General features: G+C 32.2%; 2 protein-coding genes, 1 non-coding gene and 1 pseudogene across 3 annotated transcripts; 3 read left to right on the forward strand and 1 right to left on the reverse strand.

The window, feature by feature from the left end:
- Positions 1-1,862: 1,862 nt before the first annotated feature.
- Positions 1,863-5,405, reverse strand: LOC142522033 (metal transporter Nramp7.2-like; annotated as a pseudogene).
- A 69-nt stretch (positions 5,406-5,474) lies between these two features.
- LOC142522034 (pentatricopeptide repeat-containing protein At5g46460, mitochondrial-like) lies at positions 5,475-6,107 on the forward strand. Its single transcript, XM_075625206.1, has one exon. The coding sequence runs from the start codon at positions 5,475-5,477 to the stop codon at positions 6,105-6,107; it is 633 nt and encodes a 210-aa protein (XP_075481321.1).
- Positions 6,108-11,970: 5,863 nt separating this feature from the next.
- Positions 11,971-15,931, forward strand: LOC142522450 (metal tolerance protein 9-like). The gene is made up of 6 exons (XM_075625861.1): positions 11,971-12,329; positions 13,034-13,146; positions 13,930-14,175; positions 14,642-14,722; positions 14,868-15,098; positions 15,315-15,931. Exons 1-6 carry the CDS (start codon positions 12,137-12,139, stop codon positions 15,657-15,659), a joined length of 1,209 nt encoding a protein of 402 aa, XP_075481976.1. The 5' UTR covers positions 11,971-12,136; the 3' UTR covers positions 15,660-15,931.
- Positions 15,932-20,652: 4,721 nt separating this feature from the next.
- On the forward strand, positions 20,653-20,743 carry LOC142523585 (small nucleolar RNA snoR117). The gene has a single exon (XR_012814771.1). It is a non-coding gene; the product is annotated as a small nucleolar RNA snoR117 (small nucleolar RNA).
- The last annotated feature ends 28 nt before the right edge of the window (positions 20,744-20,771 follow it).

A 20,771-nucleotide genomic window follows, 5' to 3' on the forward strand; every position in this document is an offset into this window, starting at 1 on the left:
CATGCAGCTACAGGGCATGTGTGGGATCAGACCAAGGGTGCCTGTTTCATCTATTCAAGCATCATCATCTGGTTTTGATACTATGTTTGATCCGTCATCGAATTCTCTGTCTTCTCATGGTCATCAAATGCTTGGATCGTTATCTGGGACTAAATCTGGTCTAGCATAAGTTGAAGTGATGCATAGGCTCGGATGAGTTTGCTCACTTCATGAATAAAAATAAGAAAATAAAAGAGGAGAAAATCTCAGCGGTGATACGCGAATCTTACTCGTAAAATGTGTTTCCCTTGCGTTTTCTCCCAAGCCGCCGCCGTCATCAATATGATTTAAATATTCTGTACTACATAATTTTGTTCTTGAAAATACTGTGGAGATTTTTAGATTTGATGACAACATTTAGTGGGGTGTATTCAATTCAGAATTTTGATGATTTTTAATTATTTTTTCAAATGATAGACTTTTATGGATTTGATAGATTTTTATTGACTTTTACAGAATCTCAAAGATTTATAAACAAATTTATGTGAATTTATGTAGACTTTTTTGCAAGATTTTTATAGACTTTTGTGGACTTTTTTTTTATAGAATTTTATAAATTTTGTACTAAATTATAACATATTATTTTTTTATTAATTTCTTTGAACCAATAATTAATTGACATATATAACATATTCAGTTTGAAATTATTTTCAATATTTATATTAATAAATAAATTTATTTATTTAAAAGTTATATCATTTAATCTTTACATATTTATATATGTGGGTTTGTATGTATATTTGTAAATTTTTTAAAATACATCAATTGATTAACATGTAACCTTGTTTTTAAATTGATAATATACATGTGAAAAGAATATTATTTAGTATTGTATGAATATAATTTTGTATAAAAATAGCATAGCTTACATATTAATTGAAAATGCTAAAATGAATTTAAAAAATCATAGTTGTTACGAGACTTCAATTATTAAGAATTAAGCAAAAAAAATTTGGATCATCTTTTATTATTATTGAATATTACATTAATTTGTATAAATCATAAATTAAAAATCACAAAATCAATTCTAGAATTCAAAATTTCTTGTGATATCAAAATAAAAAATTATTAATTGAACAATCAGCCAAAAAATGAAAAATTTGAAAAGGAAAGATGAAAATATATATAGATATACACTTTGAAAATTTGAGGGAGTGATAGAAATAGATGAGAGGAGAGAAGATAAGAAGAGAGGTGATGTCAAGCGACAGAAAGAAAAATAAATAGCTTGTATATGAGTTAGAAGTTTTAAAAATCCATCCAAATCTTTGGGTTGAATCAAATACAATTTTTTACAATTTATAGTTGTACCCTAAACTTTAATGTTTGTATGTAATTCCATGAAATTATTAAAAGTCTATGAAAAATTTGAATACCTATAGACTTTTATAGAGTTTTTAAAAATCAATGTCGAATATCACTTGACTTTTTAAAACTCTATGAAAGTCTATTTTGAATACCACTAGACTTCTATAGAGTATGTAAAAGTCTTAATTGAATACATCTAGACTTTTAAAATCTACAAAAGTAATTAAAAGTCAATAAATCTCCTATATTGAATACACCCCCTAAATTTCTTTTCATCCACAAATGTAGCAAGTTTAATTTTTTTTCTTCATAATTTAACTTAAAAACAATATATATATATATATGTGTGTGTGTGTGTGTGTGTGTGTGTGTGTGTGTTGGTAACAAAATATATACCGTAAGAATAAGTTTCTAATGTTAAAATTAAAAGAAAAGTTAGTATAATTATAAAAAAAATTGCATTTCAAAATGTTTTAAATAGGACTTTTGAAATTTTGATTTTCAATTTAAAAATTTAAAAATGATCTTCATCCCCTATTTTCTTGGAAAAACAATTTTATTGGGGCAGTGGGATATCCGCAAGGTCCTCTCTAAATGGAACTTGTTGCATTTCAACTCTTCCACTTGTGCTCAAGTGCCCACCCTCCATTTGGATTTGAGTCACTGGGTCGAACTTCGCCGGCTCGACAAACGTCACAATCTTGTCTTTTCGGAACATAAGATAGATCACAGATATTATGTAGATCGCCATGAGTGGAAATACAACGATTCCGATGAACACATTCCCGATTTTGGGCAAACTATTGTGGATAATCCAATCCACAAATGATGTGCTTAGATAGTAGATGTTGATGCCTATGATTCCAAGCGCCAATATCCATGATATCACGATAATTTGTCATTTTTTCATATATGTGATTACATCCACTAAAATCTTGGGAAAAATTTAATAGAAACACATGGTTATACTAGTATGATAAACTTACATAAATCGAATTCTTGTGAGGTCCCATCTTGGTGGATGTGCTGCTAAATTTAAGAAGCGGGATAAGAGCAAAAGGAAGTTCAAAAGACAATATCATCTGCAAAAACAAAAAAAAAAATACGATATGAAATATTATTTGAATTAGAAGATTATATAATTTGATATAATTTTAAAACTCGGAGTAATTTGTTAAATAAATTATGAGTACAAACCGATGCAATGATGATTAATCGGCCAGCTGCATGAGATCCTCCAACGATTGAAACAATTAGACTGGGTGTTATAGCAATGCACCTCGTCACCAAGTTTCTGAGCCATTTTCTCATCTTGAGATCCAAGAAACCCTGATGAAATTCCAAGTATAAAAATGAAATATCTTTTCGTTTCCCACTTAATCATCGATTTGTTGATCATCAGCGGCAACTGATTTAATATAGATTAATCATTTTCGTAAAAACGCTATAAAAATTATAGATCGTATTAATCTTGCTTGTGGTACAGTCTTGTGGATTCGAGGCTGTAAGCAATACAATTTAAAGTAACCAAAAGTTTTTATCTAATTGTACGTACGTACCTGCATGATGAATCATTGAATTGTCCCGCATAAGTTCCAGTAATGGTAGAACTTTGTCCCGAGGCTAGCAATGCAATTGCATAAACAGTTGAACTTGATTTACCCAAAACATTCTGTTACCACGTACAAAAACATATATATTAAAAAGCAGTACTCATATATATTTATTTCAGTTTATTCAAAAAATTTGAGTGACCTTGAGCAGGAACGAAGCAGAATTGAGTGTTAAACCCTGGCAAATATCTGCATTATCATCGGAGAGATCGTCGGTTAAGCAAACCGCGGAAGATACAGAAATGATTGCAACATTGATCAGAAAGGCTACGAAGAGTGCAAATCCACTCTCGATCAAAAAGTATCGGCATGCATCCTGACATTCATAAAATCGATTGTCAAATTATTTGGGATCTGCGCAAATGTTTATTTAAAATTTAAGTCTAAAATATCGATCGAGTATAGCTTAAATTATGCTTTGGTTAATATGTGTAAAATTTTAACACTCCCCTTGATGATATTAAGAAAATTATTGAAAAAAAAGGTTAATGATGAAGAACTCAAATTGGAAATCTCCAGCCAGGTGCAGCCATTGTTGATTCTCCAATGGCTGTCATCGTCCATTCACACCAATTAACATGTGCAGAATATACTCTATAAATAGAGGCTTCAGCTTGTTGTTTAAATCATCTCATTCCCAGTTGAGGAATCCTAATCTCAAGTAGAGGAGATTGAGAGTGCTGTGAGATCCGAGAGTTTTTATTTCTTTCTGTAAATTAAATCTATGAATTGAATAGATTGATTTTTCTCTCAAATTAGTTTGATCTTTGATAGTTTAATTCCCAACAAATGAATGTTTTAATATGATATAAAAACTTGTAAAAAATAATTAATGTATTTAATGAATAAAGATCGATTGATAAAATAACAGAAAAAATAATCATAAATACAAACACTGGACTATATAATCCGGACCGATGAAAAAATAAATCGTATTGCACTGTCTAAATGTTTATAGCATTCGATTCACGAAGAAGAAAGTTCTGACATCTGACTATTGTTTAATTTGTTATTAAAATAAGAGTAGGACAATTAATGAATGACGATATTGTCATAATTTAATTTCTTGAAATAATTTTCTTAATAATAATAATAAAGTCTTTTTTTTTTTTTGAAATAATTTCCAAATTTGACTTACATTGATGCCTCGGACTGAGTTGGGTATCTTCCTCGAGAGGACAATTGCAGAATGAAGGAAAAGATTATGCCTGCTTGCGTATAAATCGATTAAATAAATCAATAAAATTATTATCTTTTCTTCTTTTTTTAAAAAAAAAAAATTAGTAAAGAAACTTCATCGTACGGCATGACTAGAGCCCCAAGCAGCGCAATAGCATCGCCAGTGGCACCTTGGCCTTTAAGCTTAGGCACAAACATTCCTTTCATCACATCGGCTGCAGGAGGCTTAACAAAACTCAACTCCCCGAAAAAGCAAGCCACCATCACGAATACTAACGTTGCTATTAAAAGTTCCAGTTTTCTCACCTGTTACAATGTTCAATTTATCCGAAATATAATATAAATTAATATTTGAAATTCATCATAATCTACGGTAATAAAACTAAAACGATAAAAGAAGGTTATATTAAAAACATAGTAATGATTTGTGTATATGAGTTAAAAGATGGTGGGGGATCAAATTTGCCCTTCCTTTAAAAAATTATTTTAAAATCCAAAATATTATTTATTCTAAAGAGGTCGTTACAATTGAAAGAAATGGAATCTTTTTAAACACCTGTGCGTCCAAATTTCTGAATTAATCTCGACTTACCCCATATCAATGGAGCCCGATCAAGAGGAGCGTGCTGCAGCCGGTGCACAGCACCCCAACCCAAACTGGTATGTGAAACAATATGTTGAGAGCAAATGCCGTCCCAATCACTGTCCAAAATTTTAATGAATTGTTACAATGATTAAAGCTCTAGCATTTATCTTTAATTTACCGTAAAAGACGTTTTTCCCTAAAAAAACATAAAAATAATTTAATTTAACGTCACTGCTTCACTTGAAACGGTGAAAAATGCCCAAAAGGCCTAAACCAAGAACAACACACAAACACTTGCAATTGCACACACTCACGTTTCGATAATTTTAATCAATTTTCTAATCTTGTGCTGAATACATAAGTATTCTTAATGAAAAACAACTAAAATCGTCAAAAATCGAGAGATAATTAATTAATATTGAAATTTGATAATCTAGATAACCAAAATCATAAAGTGATTATAAATATATATGATAAAAAATATAATTTTTAACAAAAAAATTATAATAATATATATTGAAAGTATTCCATTTAATAACAAAAGTATATAAAAAACTGATTTACAACTTATGCAAGTACGTACCTTCGGGAATGTCTGCAGCTATGACGGCAACCTCAGCCAGCAGCCATAAACAATATCTCACCAGTGTCGGGTACTCCGTTTTGCTGGTATTGAGCATTGTGTCTGCGTTGTCGATCTTCTTGGACGATCGGGAAAACTGGCTGAGGCAGAATCTTTTATTAAAGAGATGCCAGTCCCACCTAATGACTTCATCTGGCGAAGTTTGTTGTCCACCGGCAAAATCCATGGTAACTTGGAACTGGGAAAAAAAGCGGCACAACATCTTCTCGAGTCAAACTCTTTCGATGATTCTGCTTGTGTTCTTTATTCAAATGTTTGCGCTACATCAGGAAAATGGCATGATGTTCAGGGAGTGCGAGTGAAAATGGAAACAGAAAATGTGAAAAAGAGGCCCGCCTGCAGCTGGCTTAACATCAGAAACAAAATAAGCTCATTTAGGCCAGGTGATCAATCCCACCCAGAATATGGACAAATATATATTAAATTGGCACAGATGAAGAAAGAAATCAAGGCGGCAGGCTACGTTCCAGACACGAGCTATGCATTGCATGACACTGATGAAGAACAGAAGGAGGACAACTTGTGGAAACACAGTGAGAGGCTGGCACTTTCATATGGTTTGATTAGTACACAAGAAGGTTCAAATCTTCGAATTTTCAAGAATCTTCGAGTTTGTGGTGATTGCCACTCCGTTTACAAATTTGTAAGCAGCATAGTCAGTAGGGAAATTATCCTGAGGGACCCTTATCGGTTTCACCACTTTAGTGGTGGTACATGTTCTTGCGGTGACTATTGGTAGCACTATGTTTACATAAAAGGCAATCGTCTTAATTTAATAAGCCGTCTGTAGTTTCAGAATATGATTTCCTTCAGGTATAACAATTGTGAGGTACATTGCCACCATAAATCGATCCTTACCCGGGCTACTCAGATCCTACTTAATGGATTTTTTGGTTCCATTTTCCGCTGCTACGATTGTGCAGTTTTTTGTCTAAATATACTCTGGACTAAAAGTTCTTTCTCTGTGTTGGTTGTGCAATCACTAGGCTTCCCAACTCCCCTGTCGGCTTCCCTTCTCCTTCTGTTATTGTTTCTGATATTTTTTAGAGCGTAGTTTCTCTCTTGCACGACCACACCACACAAAACGCTACTCTGACGTCATCCGATGGGGGTTGCGTTAATTTACAGTTATACCCTTGAACTTATCGGATATCAATTGTGTGCCCTATTTGAGTGGGCTATATACCCGTGAAATACTTTGAAGTTTGGGGTACTTGGATTGTTTTCTGTTTTTGTTTTTTTCAAAAAAGTTTATCTGACGGGCCCAATTTATGAAATATACAGAAATTTACAAAAATGTTTGATTTAAACAAAAAAAAATCTCAAAACATCGTGGTTTGTGTTTGAAATGATATTTTTGACTTATAAATTTATATGAAATATAAGCTTTAAATAAGTGTAAACTTTCAATGACTCCTTATTTTTCTTCTCAACTTTATCCTTACTCCCTATCCCTTCAAATCTTTGTTTCAACTCCCCAATATTTTAAAATTTATAAGAATACCCTTATCCTTTTTTATATGGTACGTGATATTGTTATACCTATTGTGCCTTTTTTTAAAGCATATAGCCTCAAAACATACAGCTACGCAAGGTTTTCAGCCTATATACCATACACAAATGATCGATTTTTTTTTTAATTTTTTTTTCAAAGGCCCATCATGCTTCCGTATAATAAATTAAATCTTTGACCGGAGTGCCACCGAGTTATATCCACCGTATTTTACAGACTGCTGCTCACAGTCCAACCGCATAGTCGCAACATATGGTTACCGACGTAGATTCCTTCAGCAGCACTTGACACAACCCTAATTCGTTTCAGACCTTAGTGTGTACAATAAAAGATAAAATTTTGAAAATAATACATGAGAGGGGCTTGAGCAAAAGCTTCCTTTATTCAAACACAAATATTTATTATTACATAGCAACCTCCTGTAGAGGAGAAGAAACTTGTTTAGCTACTAATAGTAGCTGAAACTACATAACACATAAATTAGAAAGAGAAATATTACAATTTATTTTTGAAAGACGATGAGGAAATGTTCGATAATCCCAATTTCCTTCTTCCTTCTTTATTTATATAAGACTTCTTCGGATTTGAAACTCGGATTTCAAATCTTGGTAAACCTTTACAGCTTGCATCTGGACCACTTTCTGTAGTGGTTGAGTGGTCCCTCCACTTTGTATTATTCCTAGATCATAAATCTAGAAATAACTTGTTCTTCTGATTTGATCTTCTGGCATAAATAATATATATGCGTCTGGATCATATCAGCTGATATCTCGCTCCCTACTTCTTTCAGCACTTGATATAACTCTTTAAAAACCTTCAGTGATTTTCTTGTAGCTTTGATTCTTCGTTTGAAAACTTTGAAAATGTTTTTATACATATTCATTGTTTCTAGCTTTTGTTATTTTTCTGGTTCCAGTTTACTCTTTATTTATAGGTGTAATTAGGTCCAGATTCTTTTGTTTTTTAGTGGATTAGTCATCCGTCCACTAACTTTTGTCTTTTTATTGGATTTCCTTTATCTATAAATATAGGGAATCCAATGTTCTTTGTCATTTACCATCAATTATTGGTGGTCCTTGTCTTCCACTCACATGGTGGTTCTTCTTTTTGGTAGTGGTATAATCACATGTCCACTTTAGCTTTGTCGGGGAATCTTTGGTTTTCCGTGTCCCCGAGAAAAACATGCTTGTTGTCCTTCCCCACTTGTACTGGTTTCGGTAAAGTGTTTCCGATAAGATCTCGGCTTGAATCATTTACCAAACTTCGGTTCTTTCTGGTTCTAGAATTCTGGGCAGATATTCTCCGACCATCTTCCCATATGTGCCATATTGCAGAATTTTCAGCGAGTCTCTTTACTTGCCGGCAGCTTTCTGTTCCATAGAAGATTTCTTTTCTTTTCAAACAGGTCTTCTGCGAAACTCGATGTTTTTCCTGTCATTGTATTCAGCAGGAAAGATCCATTTACAGAATTTTGGTAAAACTTAAATGGATACTTGACTTTGTCCATCTCGGTTAGACAGACCCAAACTCCCCATGGTCTCTTGGTAGAAATGTCATCTTCATTGAATGAAGAGACTAAGGGTGTTTCGTTTATAACTTTTGGTAAAACGACAAGTACTCAGTTCTACAATTGATATCATAGTCATGGTCATGAGTTTGATTATCATGATCGTAGTGAAATTATCAATTCCAACATCTCCTAATCGATAACAACACAATTCTGATATCAAATCGGTCTAATCACAATCAAATCAACTCTGAAAGTCATAACAATTACATAAACAGTCTGTTATTTAATCCGGTTTCGATTATACAATGTCTGATATCGCAAGAACAACATATATGGATCATATCTGATTCTGGCAGTATCATAATTTCAAATCATCATAAAACATAAGAAAACTTACGCCCAGTTGAAGCTCTCGTCGATAGTAACTCAGTGCAGAAGTCGGATTGAAATATAAAGGCGTAAGGATTTTCTTCTTAAGCGCTTCGGTCCTTTCTTCTGAATTCTCCAGGGATTGAGAGAATTGATATGTATGTATATCCCAAGTTGCATGTAAAGATACGTGTTCCATTTTCACACATTTCAGTCGGCGCTCGGGCGATCGAGAATTACCGCTCGGGCGCCGAACACTCTGTTCGGTTACTCGGCTTGTTACATACTGGCGCTCGGGCGGTCAAAAACTACCGCTCGGGCGCCAGATGTTCTGTCCGAAGGGTAGACTTATGGTGCATTGGCGTTCGGGCGGTTGTAATGTGCCGCTCGGGCACCAGATGTTCTGTCCAACATTTTGGCTTATGATGCACCGACGCCCGGCTTCTCCTTTCACATCTTATTTTAACTCCTGAAATCTCAATTCTATCAATTAATCAATGTTTAATTACGGTGATAAAATCTCTGACATTACAATTATTTTGTTTATTTTAAAAAATCCGAAAAACCAATAAACAGGGACAAAAAATCATTAGCTTTCTCTTAATAAAACTTCCACATCTTTATTATTATTGTTATTATATATTAAATCATTATTATTTTAATGCATCGATTCGCTATCTGTACCAAAATTTGAAATATCGTTTCCCATTCGACAATTACATATTATATGTTGTATCAAACACTACGTACTTCTGATCTTTCAGTTTTTTAATTTGTTTTCAAATACTACTTATTTATTTATTTATATCTATTTTTCTCGATCTATAAAATTAATTACTTCTTAAAAACAGAAATCGTTGCAAACATTCCTCTATTAAAGAATAATTTTTTGGCGGAATGGGTAAAAGAATCACATTGTATTCTACACCAGGAGTGTGCAATCGGTCTATTCGGTTCGGTCCAAATTCGGTTATCGACAGAATCGAATAGACCTATAACCGATTTAACCGATTTTATTTTCGAATAATCGAATCGATCAAAATATTCATAGAAACCGAATCGATTTTTAAATCGGTTTTTTCGTTTATCGACCGAAATAACAGATATTTTTTTAAAAAAATACGAATTTTAACACACAAAAAAAGAAGAAATGGAGAGCTCATAAATAACAAGAAACATTGAACAAAAAATATCAATAATAAATAAAAATATTGAAGATAAAATCATTGGATGAATGTGCTTCCTTTTATTGTATGAAAAGTTGAGCTTCCTTCTAATGTATTTTTAATGCTCATATACAATTTAAATTAATATATATACTAAATCAGTTTATTCGGTTTAACCAAAATTTTCAAATTAAAACCGAAACCGAACCGAGTTAACCGAATTAGCCGATTTTTTAAAATTTCAAAACCGAATTTTCGAATTAACCGAACCAAATTTTCGAATTAATTCGGTTCTAATTCGGTTCGGTCGGTTAATTCGGTTTAATCGAAATTTTGCACACCCCTATTCTACACTGATTGAGATACTCTTTGATTATTTAGTTGGTTTGTTTCCTATCCAATTACATGGAAGCAAACATATCTATCAAATTATTGTACCTTGTCATTTTCATCTTAGATGCAATTAATAGGGAGAAAAAAAATATAAAGAAAAACACTGAATATATGGCAAAAACTTGTGTGAGACGGTCTCACGGGTTGTATTTTGTGAGACAGATATCTTATTTGGGTCATCCATGAAAAAAATATTATTTTTTATGCTAAGAGTATTATTTTTTATTGTGAATATCGGTAGGGTTGACCCGTCTCATAGATAAAGATTCGTGAGACCGTCTCACAAGAAACCTACTCTAAATATATTATAGAACTGGAAAAAGTTACATACAAAGTGTTGCATTGAATAACACAATGATATTTAACCACACAAAATAAAGCCACCACGAATACATGGTGGTTGTCCAACGTGTAGTCACTATATATAATCCGCCAACTTAGACTTATATTTATCTACCTTTATTTTAATTTGTTCCAATCTTTACTCTTCAAAACGTTGAGTACAAGAGTAGTCCACGTGAGTGCAATAGATAAAAAGGAGTTGATATTTCCAATTAAAATGTAGTTGGACACAGATGGAAAACGATATATGTCATATGTTTTGATTCTTTTCCCGTCCCTCCAATTGAAGGATATCGTTGCGGATTTGAAACGAAAATGTTATAAGTATAAATTGAGTTTCAAAATATATTTGAAACGATAAAATTTGAAAAAATAAAAATAAAAATACATTTACGATAGTTTTGTCATTTGAAATGTACATTTCAAAAACTATGGTTTTCAAGCTTACGCAATCTCCAATAAAATCACGGGTAATACAAAGGCCATTGTGCGCCTCGCGAAAGTGGAAATCGTTCTGTGATGCAACTTTCTACCCAAGTGCACGGACGACCCCTCTGGTCTCCCACATTGTTTGGATTATTTGTTTTTTTTTTTGCTTTATGAGTGATCTGTATTGACACATTTTTTAAAAATTAAAAAGAGGCAAAATATGTAAGTATATAAAATTAATAACATTTAAGATTTTGTGTTTTTTAAAAAATAACGTGTAAAACCCAACAGAGAGGATAAACGCATGCATGAGTTTTTATAATACATGAATGGTTTTTATAATACATGAGTGAAACTGAAATGTGTGTGATTTTTGAAAATGAATGATGTATAAACCTATTAATATTTTTTTAAAAAAAAATTTATGTCTTTTAAACTTTATACAAAAAGTTTGTAACGATAACGAGTTATCTCGATCTTGAGTTTCTTCTTAGATATTTTCTAGTAAACGAGTATCATTTGTGACCTTTATTCTCATTGGCTTTTTCCATGAAAATCACTTAGATCAATAAGAGTGTGTATCAATTGAACTACTGGCTCATTTTTCAATATTGAAGGAGGTGAATGGAATCATTCATCAGAGACGAAATATTCTTTGATTGACAGAGGATGAAAAATATGTGAAAAGAAAAAATAAATATATATATAATATATATATTTATTTATTTATAACTGATTAATTAATATCTTCACAGAAGAAAAACAAACCAGAAAACGAGAAATTGTAACTGAGCACCCGAATGGCGAATACTATGCTGTTTTAATTATGACGTAATAAAAATAATAATACATGTAAAATGGACGCCTTGGGATTCCATCCAATAACTTAGAACCACATGCAAATCCCACACGGCATAATCTTCCCTCGTGTCCCGCCCACGCCTATTTCAAGGCAAAAAGCGAATGAAGGTTCCGGGGAGGTTTACGACTCCCTCACCGCATAACCCGTAAGCATTAAGTATCACATTTATCATTTCAACACAAAAATGGCGAGTGGCACTGGCGTCGGCGTCGGCGTCGGCGTCGGCGAGAGTTGCAAGGCTGAGTTACTCGGCTCGTCGGAAATCGACGTTGAGCAGTCGTCATGGAGGCTCAACATTAATGAATTTCGGATGCCGGAGCGCTGTTCCGATCACCGTCACCAGTCGTTCAGTCTCCGACGCCTGCTCCGCGGCAAAAGTATGTTATGAAGAGTTCTGTGTTGACGTGTGAATGTTCGTCTGTACACTGAGCTTTAAAATCGTTGTTATCTCGAGAAATTGGATTAATTTTGTTTACGGTGACGTTTATGCCGGAGATAAGCGCAACGGAGATAGTTGAATACTTGATTCTCTGAATCGGAGTGGGCGAAGCCATTAATTTATGTGTTCTGAAGAGTATATATGCGATTCTCTAACTTTTGAGTTCTTGTTATTTTTGGTATTTGTTGAATGTTGTATCACACAGAGGATATTTCATATTTGTATATCAGATATGGTGAGAACCACTCCTGACATTGGAGTGAATATTTCAGAGTGAGAACCACTCTCTTAATCTTTAGGAATAAATTTCCTCTTTAATGTGCGTGCGTGCGTGCGTGTATTACACAGACCAGCATGAAGGAAGAACGAAGGCTCTTGGACTACTTTGTTCGGATGCTGGATATTCGATTTTTGATATTCAACATTCGATGCTTTTTGTAACATCACGTTTTTCAGAAAAATTTCATATTTTGCATTATTTTCTAGATTTAAAATTGTGTGTCTTGTTTGTTACTTTCTTTGAGTTCTCGATTCTACTTACACCGTTCCTCCATGTTGACATTGATGATTTCACAATTGAAATTAATATGCTTCTTTTGAACAAAAAATAATGTCGATATTTGATGTCTTTTTTTTTTCAAGAGAAACAAGGAAAAATTGCTGAATATTACAAGAAACAGGAGAGACTCCTAGAAGGTTTCACTGAAATGGAAAGCATGCATGAAGTAGGTGGTTTACCTGATGCTCTGACACAGGTCAGTTTGGAGTCTGGTATGATTCTGCATTTTGTTTTAAAGAAACAGCATCAGTTATCACGAGGGAAACTGCGATAATTGAGGAAAGTTGTAACTTGATGTCATAATTTGAAGCCCAGGCATATTGCGATAAAGAGAGAGCAGAGGAAAAGAAAGATAACGAACAAGAGGATAACCAACAAAAATATCAGTCTATCATATCTATCAGATTATATGGTTACGCACTAATAATAAATGCATTGTAACACAGCTAGTTGGCTACATATATTGAGAGCTAGTTACAACAGTTGTACAAGTGAGGGATTAAGACGAGACCACGTGAAAAATAAGCCAAGCAATTGTAATATGTAGTTCTGCAGAAATTCCCAATCTCTTCTCTCTTTGATTCCTGAATTCTCCAGGAGGTTAGCTTCCTGAAATAAGCATTTATCATACTACATGCGAGTCTGTGACTAACCGAGTTCGGTTTGACATTCCAACGCATTCAATACAAAGTTCATCATCCCAATCGTACAATGTATGACAATAATGGAATCACTAAGATACACTTTGGCAAGTCCCTTTCTTATAAATCCATGTAAGTAAAGAATACGGTGTATAAGTTGGCCTAGGGAAAGACTCTTACTTAGTCGCAGGCTCGCAGCATAACGTTTGACGAGCATTTTGGAGGCAGAGAAGTGTTGAATCATAATATTTTCTAATACTCATCTGATGGTGATTAAGGACTTTATAATAGATAAAGTAAACTTGCATCTTTATTTTTTATTATCCTATTTCTACCAGGATGAAATGAAAGCACTAGCCAGGAGTGAAAGGATGGCTATTCATATCTCCAACATAGCCAATTTATTCCTTTTCCTTGCAAAAGTATATGCTTCAGTTGAGAGCAGATCCTTGGCTGTCATCGCGTCAACCATGGATTCTTTCCTAGATCTGTTATCGGGATTGATTCTGTGGTTCACTTCTCATGCCATGAAAAATCCAAACCAGTATCACTACCCAATAGGAAAGAAACGGATGCAACCAGTGGTAAGCCTTCACATGGTATCCTTTTTTATAAAAATTAGATAATTGAGCTTATTATGATCCGGTTATAAAGATGACTAGTCATTTGCGTATTATTTCGACTTTATTATAGACTTCCTAAAGACAAATATATGATATGCGTACATCCAGAGCATGCCATTTATTTTTACTTATTTTATATTTACATTGGCTTATTGGTCAAACTTATCTGCATTTCAATTTGCATGCGCGGGATGAACTAGGGAAATGGTTCATTCTGGTTTTAGATGAGAATTCACGTTTAGCCCTGTATCATGTCTTTTATATTAAATTGCTGATTATATTTGGATTTGGCTGTCTCAGGAACTGATAAAACAATAGGTTGAAGTTTGTACCTTTTTTCCGGTCAAGGTGTCCATCCTAGTAATACTTCGTGAGAGGAAGTGCTTTAGCTCAATTTTTCTGAGCTGACCAAGTATATTACTTGCAGGGAATTATTGTTTTTGCATCCGTAATGGCAACTCTTGGATTGCAAATTATACTGGAATCTGTCCGGCAACTCATTGCTAAGGTATTTACTTCTGATTTTACTCATTACTTCGACAGCTTGATTAATTATGCAGTTATCCTTCATAAGCATGTTTATATTCTATTGTGAAGTTTCCATTTATATTGTCGTTTTCTTTTAACAATTTTTTTTCTTCCTAATTTTGCAGTCTGGTCCAAAGATGGACCATAAAAAGGAGATGTGGATGATAGGGATCATGATTTCTGTAACTATTGTGAAGTTTTTTCTTATGCTTTATTGCCGCAGATTCAAGAATGAAATCGTTAGAGCCTACGCCCAAGATCATTTCTTTGATGTCATCACCAACTCAATTGGACTAATAACTGCTGTTTTGGCAGTCCGATTCTTCTGGTGGATTGACCCTACTGGTGCCATAATTGTGAGTCTATCGCTTGTAACTCGAGAAATGGAAAATCAGAGTCTTCCATATCTCTCATATTTTTAAACAATGCATGTCTTAGTGACTTTGAGAAAATTGTCCGTATGATAGGTTTCTATTATATCTTCAATGCAATTTATAGTGACTGTTGGATTAAGAGATCCTAGAGTGCATGACATACTCTTTTTTGTGATGACGTTTCTTTCTATATCACAGATAGCAATTTATACAATCAACACATGGGCGAAAACTGTTATTGAAAATGTATGGTCTTTGATTGGAAGAACCGCTCCGCCAGATTTTCTTGCGAAACTAACATATCTCATATGGAACCATCACAAAGAGATCAAACACATTGATACCGTGAGAGCGTACACATTTGGTTGCCATTACTTTGTGGAGGTCGACATTGTGTTGCCAGAAGACATGCTCTTGAGCCAAGCCCACAATATTGGTGAAACATTACAAGAAAAGCTCGAGCAACTTCTTGAGGTCGAAAGAGCTTTTGTTCATATAGACTTTGAGTTCACTCATAGACCAGAACACAAGAGCAAAGTATGATATTGGCAATAACAGCCGGACATTCCTGTAAACTAGAAATCGGTTTGATGCTTCGGGGTTGGTTAGCTAGGGAAACATTAAGGACGAACTGTTTTAAATAGCTTTTCTGATTTTAACTTAGTCTCTTGTTTCTTCTGTGTATTCGTGGCCTTTAGATATATTATTCTTCAAGTAATGTATTTGCTGCCAAGTTTCACCTGGAGGACATGGTGATTTTGAGCAGGAAAGTAATGATACGTGAAACAAAGGAAGAAGCAGATAAATTTGTTGTTTCCCATGTGCGATATATCTATTATTTATTATTACTATTATAAATATATGAGTTTGAATTGTGAATTTACATTTATGTACTTATCTTCATTAAATAATATTCATTAATATATGTCACTTTGTTTGTTTTTACATATATGTTTTTTGTTTTTTTACCCTAGCTATTAATGACTTCTACAATAAATTAAAACAAATTAAAATTTAGCTATCATTTTTTAGAATGAAAAATTTGCCATTTTTTTGAATTAAATTTGCACTCTATTTTTTTAAAAAAATTATATATATCTTTAATGAATTTAAAATAATAGTATTAACTCATTTTCTTAAAAAACTTATATCTTTTATATGAGTTTGAATTGTGAATGAAAAAAATTAAAATTTAGCTACCATTTTTTAGAATGAAAAATTTGCCATTTTTTGAATGAAATTCGCAGTCTATTTTTTTTGAAAAATATATATATATCATTAATGAATTTAAAATAATAGTAATAACTCATTTTCTTAAAAAACTTATGTCGGGACCCGGACGTTAATCAAGTTCATAATCGTCATTGGGACAATTTAATCAATTATCATAAACAGGGTCTAAAATTTTATTTATTTTTTTTTAAACGCGGAACGTAATGAAAATCATTCTAATATACATATCAATATTCAAGCACAAGTTTGGTACTATATACAATCATTCAAAACTCAGGTTCAACAACTAGCTATCACGTGTCCAAACCCTATCTACAGCAACGTCAAAGTCCGTGGTCTCCACTCTATTCATGATCTCTCGTCATCTCCTCGACCCTGATCATGTCCCACCTGTTGTCATGCATACATACAAACACGACAACAGCCAGATAATTCCGGTGAGAATATAATCCCATTATAAATCAACGAACATGCAATCATATGATAAACATAAAAGCATGGACAGATAACAGCAATATGTATCAAAATCTGAAACATAATCAATATAAAACTGTCGACAATGCTCGTAACTCCACGACTCAGACTAGACTCAATCCTAGTCTAGGGATCCCGATTTCCAGACGTTGGCATTCCTATATCGACCAACAGTAATAGAAGAACTCCGATTCTATCCACGTCGATATAACCAAACATCCAGTGTCTTGATATATCCGTCACAGACTGTGGCACAATCGCCAACACACTATCTTGTGACATCGTGCAATGTGCCTGTGGCGATCCCACCACTATCAGGCACTTCTGTCACAAGATCACTCGTCTAATACTCATCTATTACATGCTTCCTATAAATCAATAGAACAACATATAATAATCAAATCAATGCATATAATAACAATAAGTATGTGATTTCGGGAAACCCAAGTATATCCTACTTGAGTCGATCTCACAATACCACATTGACTTATACCTTTCTTTCGTAGTCTCGGTCTGACAAATTGGAAGCTCTGAATTCAAGACTTGTCTCTATCAATCTGAAATGACATATCGAGAATCATAATATCAACATTTCATTCTCAATTCAACACCTGAATCTGATCAATCTGAATTTAATTCAAAATCAACGGCATAACGGAACAATCTGAATATTCCCGTCAATACAACCTCAACAGATATTAATTACAAATCATAACCCATATCCAATATAGTCTATAATCAATTCATAGTTCAGATCTGTCCAATTTCAATCGATATAATCAGAAATTCATAACAATTCATAATCAATCTGTTCTTCGATCCGACTTCGATCATGCAATGTCTAGTATTCCCAGAACACATCATAATGATCAAATAATAATTCTCCAAATACATAAATTTCAAACCATATCAGAAAGTAATGAAACTTACGTTCTTGTGTAGCAGGTGACGAGAGGATCTCAGAAATATGTTCGGAGTAAAATTCTGATATCCGGATCTTGTAGAATCAAAAATCTAACACAAGATGAAGCTTTAGGATTTCTCTGAACTTTCGTTCGTTTTCTTGGCTGGAATGAAGATTGTTACATATTATATACATCCAACAAGCATGGCAAGGACAAGTGTCCACTCAAATTCAATATTGCACTTTAGCTCCTGAATTCTTCACTATTTGCAATTCAGCCCTCAATAACTCTTTTTAATTCAATTTCAATCTTATGGAATTGTAAAATCATGGAATATGACTCAACATTCCAAAATTCATAATTTTAATAATCTCGTATTAAAATAATAACATCTCGGGCCTTACAACTTATATCTTATATATGAGTTTGAATTGTGAATTTACGTCTATATCTTATCTTCATTAAATAATATTCATTTTGTTTGTTTTTTTACATCTATGTTTTTTTGTTTTTTTTTACCCTAGCTATTAATTACTTCTACAATAAATTGAAAAAAATTAAAATTTAGCTACTATTTTTTAGAATGAAAAATTTGTCATTTTTTGAATGAAATTTGCACTCTATTTTTTGAAAAAAAAAATATATATCTTTAATGAATTTAAAATAATAGTAATAATTCATTTTCGTAAAAAACTTATATCTTTAATAAAATTCAAAATGATAACAATAATAAATATATGTTTTTTGTTTTTTTCTTTGTTGTGAACGAATTCTAAAATAAATTGAAACCACTTATTGGCATGAAATTTACATTCTATTTTTTTTTTTAAAAAAAAACTATATCTTATTCAAAATTTTATAATTTTCCAATTTTTTAGTAGGTCTTCTATAAGACATTATCAAGTAAATATATTTCTAGACGAGTTAACATTTTTTATTAATTAATGTTAATGCATTTAAAATAAAACGAAGAAAAATAAAGTTTGCACTTCTGTTTTTTCCATCTATTAATCAATAAATTCTAAAATAAAGAGAAGAAAAATGAAATTTAGCCACCATTTTTTGAAATGAAATTTATATTTAGCCTTCATTTTTTGGAATGAAATTTACACTCTATTTTAAAAAATATATATTTATTTAATTAAATTTAAAATAATAAAAATAAATACATGTTTTATAGTTTGTTTCTCTAAGCTATTAATGATTCTATGATAAATTGAAAAAATTAAAATTAACCACATTTTTTGAAATAGAATTTATACTCTAATTTTTTTTTAAAAAAAACTATATATTTAATAATATTTAAAATAAATAGAAGAATATTAAAATTTTCGCTCCATTTTTAAAAATAAATTATATTCTTATTTAAAAAATATTCTTTTTGTATGATTTCTCTCATTTTTTTTTTGTTTGATTTATGTACTCCATCTTTTTTTTATGTCATCTTTGTTTTCTTTTCTTCATTAATTAATGAATTTAAAATAAATCGAATGAAAATGAAGTATACACTTTTGATCAAAATTTTATAGTTCTTTAATTTTTGAGTAAGTGTTTTGTGAGCTGGTATCAAGGGTATATATCCATGAGATATGTTGACACGATCCATTTTCGGAGTGAAAAACAATGTTTTTTCACGATTCGAGTCGGATAGGGGACATGTTTCACAAAATTGACACGTGAAACAGCCTCACATGAGTTTTTATGTCAATTTTTATTTTTAACTTGAGTAAATTAACATCCATGAATAACGTAAATTGTGTGAATTTATTATATGAATGTCCTTATTTTCATTAAATAATATCGATAAATACATGTTATTTTTGTTTTTCAGGTATTAATGAATTTTACAATACATTAAAGAAAAATGAAATTTATTTTGGAATAAAATTTACAGTTTATTTTTTAAAAAATTATATCTTTAATGAAATTTAAAATAAACGACACAGTGTCAGCAGTAAGCACAAGAATTCCCTAAGAGCTCATCAATCTCAGTATTATTTTCATCCATACACGCTTAATCCAACAAAACTGAATGATAGTGAAATATTAATCTTTTAGTTCAAATGTTTCTTGATCTTCAAGTCAAATGTTATATTTATTACCCAAGACAAGACTTTTATTTTTTTAATTGTGATACACAGTGTAAAGCCATATACAAAGCTAATTGTGAACATAATGAGAATTGCAATGACGCGGGTGTTAATGGGTCAAAACGTAAAAATTTATGCATGACAAACCCAAATAATTATTTGGTGCCATGAGAGAACACTTCAAAAGAATGAAAATGAGCTTAAATTGATTTTACGTGTAATAATTACTCTTATATACATCAAAGTGATAGAAAGCGAGAAATAAGAATGAATTCAAATATTTTGTATGTGAAACAAATTAGTCTTACATCTATATTTACTTAAAATAATTTATAATATTTTAAAATTTTTCTTAGTTTTTTACTAGTTTTTCAATGACGTGATTTATGTATATAACTTTATAATTTCGAAATATATTATAAGAAATTCAAAAATTATGGTTGTTGTGTGTTTCATCTTTGCATGAAACGTACGTACATGTTTTTTAGTATACATATGTATATAAATAAAGATTAGAAATGAAGAAATCATACTTCAAAAAACGAATCTCGTTTGGAAAATTGGACCAAACAGGGATTAGAAATATAAAAATCATACTTCAAAAAACAAATCTCGTTTAGAAAATTGGACCAAACAAGGATGGGCACAGGCCCACAGCCCACTTAACAGGGGCATACTTGTAAATTACTGCCAAAATTAGGGCTTCGCTGTGTGTATATAGGAGTCCATTGTGTATACAGGAGTCCATTACACACCGCTCACATTCCTTCCTCCCACCGTCTTTCCGTCAATCGCACAAACACGCACAAATTCATATTTCCATACGAGGTAGGAGGCCATTGATGCAGAATAATTGTCCGTACCATCTGAAGATCTTCTCGTAAGATTTTTCTGATGTGTATTCTAAATCTAGTTCCTGAGGTCTCCCTCTCAGTATTGTTCATTTTTCACAG

Source organism: Primulina tabacum, chromosome 13 (genome assembly GCF_025594145.1).
Source record: "Primulina tabacum isolate GXHZ01 chromosome 13, ASM2559414v2, whole genome shotgun sequence".
Lineage (NCBI taxonomy): Eukaryota > Viridiplantae > Streptophyta > Magnoliopsida > Lamiales > Gesneriaceae > Primulina > Primulina tabacum.